Here is a 1,473-nt window from a genome sequence, read left to right as displayed (position 1 = left end):
TGCTGATTAAACACAAACGAGTTATATTTATAGTTAAAAAGGAAGAGTCTTAACAAGTAAGGTAAAGGAAGGAAAAGAGCAGAGGTATTGGCCGTTCAACTCTGAGGTCGGAGGAGAGAAAGGGCATCGGGAGAGTCAGCTGATTCTCCCAATCATGGCAAGTAAGTCCAGCATTAGTCTTGCTTCTGAGGCTTAATTTGGGTAGTATATGATTCATTCTATCTATTTTTACTTTTTAAAAAAGAAGGAAAGAAGGGGCTTTGTATCTATTATTGATAGGTATTTATTAAAAAAACATTTTATTCAAGTTAACTTTTGATTATATTGATCTCCCATGTGAAATACCGTTTCACATGATTACAGAGATATGAGTACATTCAAGAGAAATGTTTGGTCTCTCTAAGGATATTAAATTGCTATATGTGCAGTTTCTCAATATTTTCCCTGTTATATTGACTCCTGAGTATGATATTACCTTGCTAAATTAGTGAGAGTCCAGCTATAAATCTAATGGTAAAATGCATGCACATATACATTTGGAATAAGACTGTTTTGGAAGCATTGGACCTTCCTTTTTGCAATTTTTTTCTAGCCAAATTTATTGTTATAAAAATCATCTGGTAATTATTGTTATTACTCTTATTGTTGTATTTTTTTTCCATGTCCTTTCCTGCCAGGTTGAAACATCGATCCATATCAGAGTGCAGTTCTGAAAGTGGTTCAGGAGAGAACCAAGGGAGTAATGTGTTGCGTTTCCCCCTTGGTGGAAAGCAAGAGTGCCTTGTCATTGTAGGGAAGTGCATTTGGGAACGGAAAAATCAAGGATGCTACTTATTTGAAGCTCGTGATAAAATAACCTCTGAGAGAAGTGTTATTTACGAATGGTGTATCAACTCAAAACGAACAGGAAGGAAGGGAAATCATGTGAAGATTGGTCAGGAGAACCAAGTGGAGGAATTAGTCAGCAAATTTTCAGCCCAGGAGAAAGAGATGAGCTCCCTGCTACGGCTGTCACATGACAATCTCGTCGGGTACTTGGGGATGAAGTTAAACTGCAGGGAGAAAGATGGTGTGGACGTTTACATCCTCCAGGAATATGTTCAGGGGATGTCTATGAAATACTACATCCACCACCAGATCCCCCTGAATGAGGCTTCTCTGCGCCACGTCACAGAAGGAACCCTCAAAGCCCTTAACTACCTCCACCAGAACAATGTTGTGCACAGAGACCTGAGAGATTCAAGCATATACCTGGACAATCGGTCCCACGTGGTGCGAGTTGCTGATTATGGTGTGGAGAGGAGAATAGTGGAAGCAGTCCTGGAGTTTAAGAATATCCAGGCAAACCCCCTTGTACCCTCAGTCCCCTGGCCGAGGAGGGAAGAAGGGCGACATCTACCGCTTGGGCCTCGTGATCCTATCTATTCATCAGGGCCGGAGGGTGCAAGAGGTGAGGGATATGGGCGTCTTTAG

At 41.3% G+C, this 1,473-nt stretch overlaps 1 protein-coding gene across 1 annotated transcript in view; it reads left to right on the top strand.

The window, feature by feature from the left end:
- The window catches only part of LOC119585387 (eIF-2-alpha kinase GCN2-like), a 109,563-nt gene that overhangs the window by 105,809 nt on the left and 2,281 nt on the right, over positions 1-1,473 (top strand). Inside the window, exons 2-3 of the mRNA XM_037934053.1 lie at positions 107-161; positions 678-1,450. Of these exons, the coding sequence (XP_037789981.1) occupies positions 107-161; positions 678-1,450 (828 nt within the window). The remainder of the gene's footprint in view (positions 1-106; positions 162-677; positions 1,451-1,473) is intronic.

Source organism: Penaeus monodon, chromosome 19 (assembly GCF_015228065.2).
Source record: "Penaeus monodon isolate SGIC_2016 chromosome 19, NSTDA_Pmon_1, whole genome shotgun sequence".
Lineage (NCBI taxonomy): Eukaryota > Metazoa > Arthropoda > Malacostraca > Decapoda > Penaeidae > Penaeus > Penaeus monodon.
This window is presented reverse-complemented; position numbering and strand designations above follow the sequence as displayed.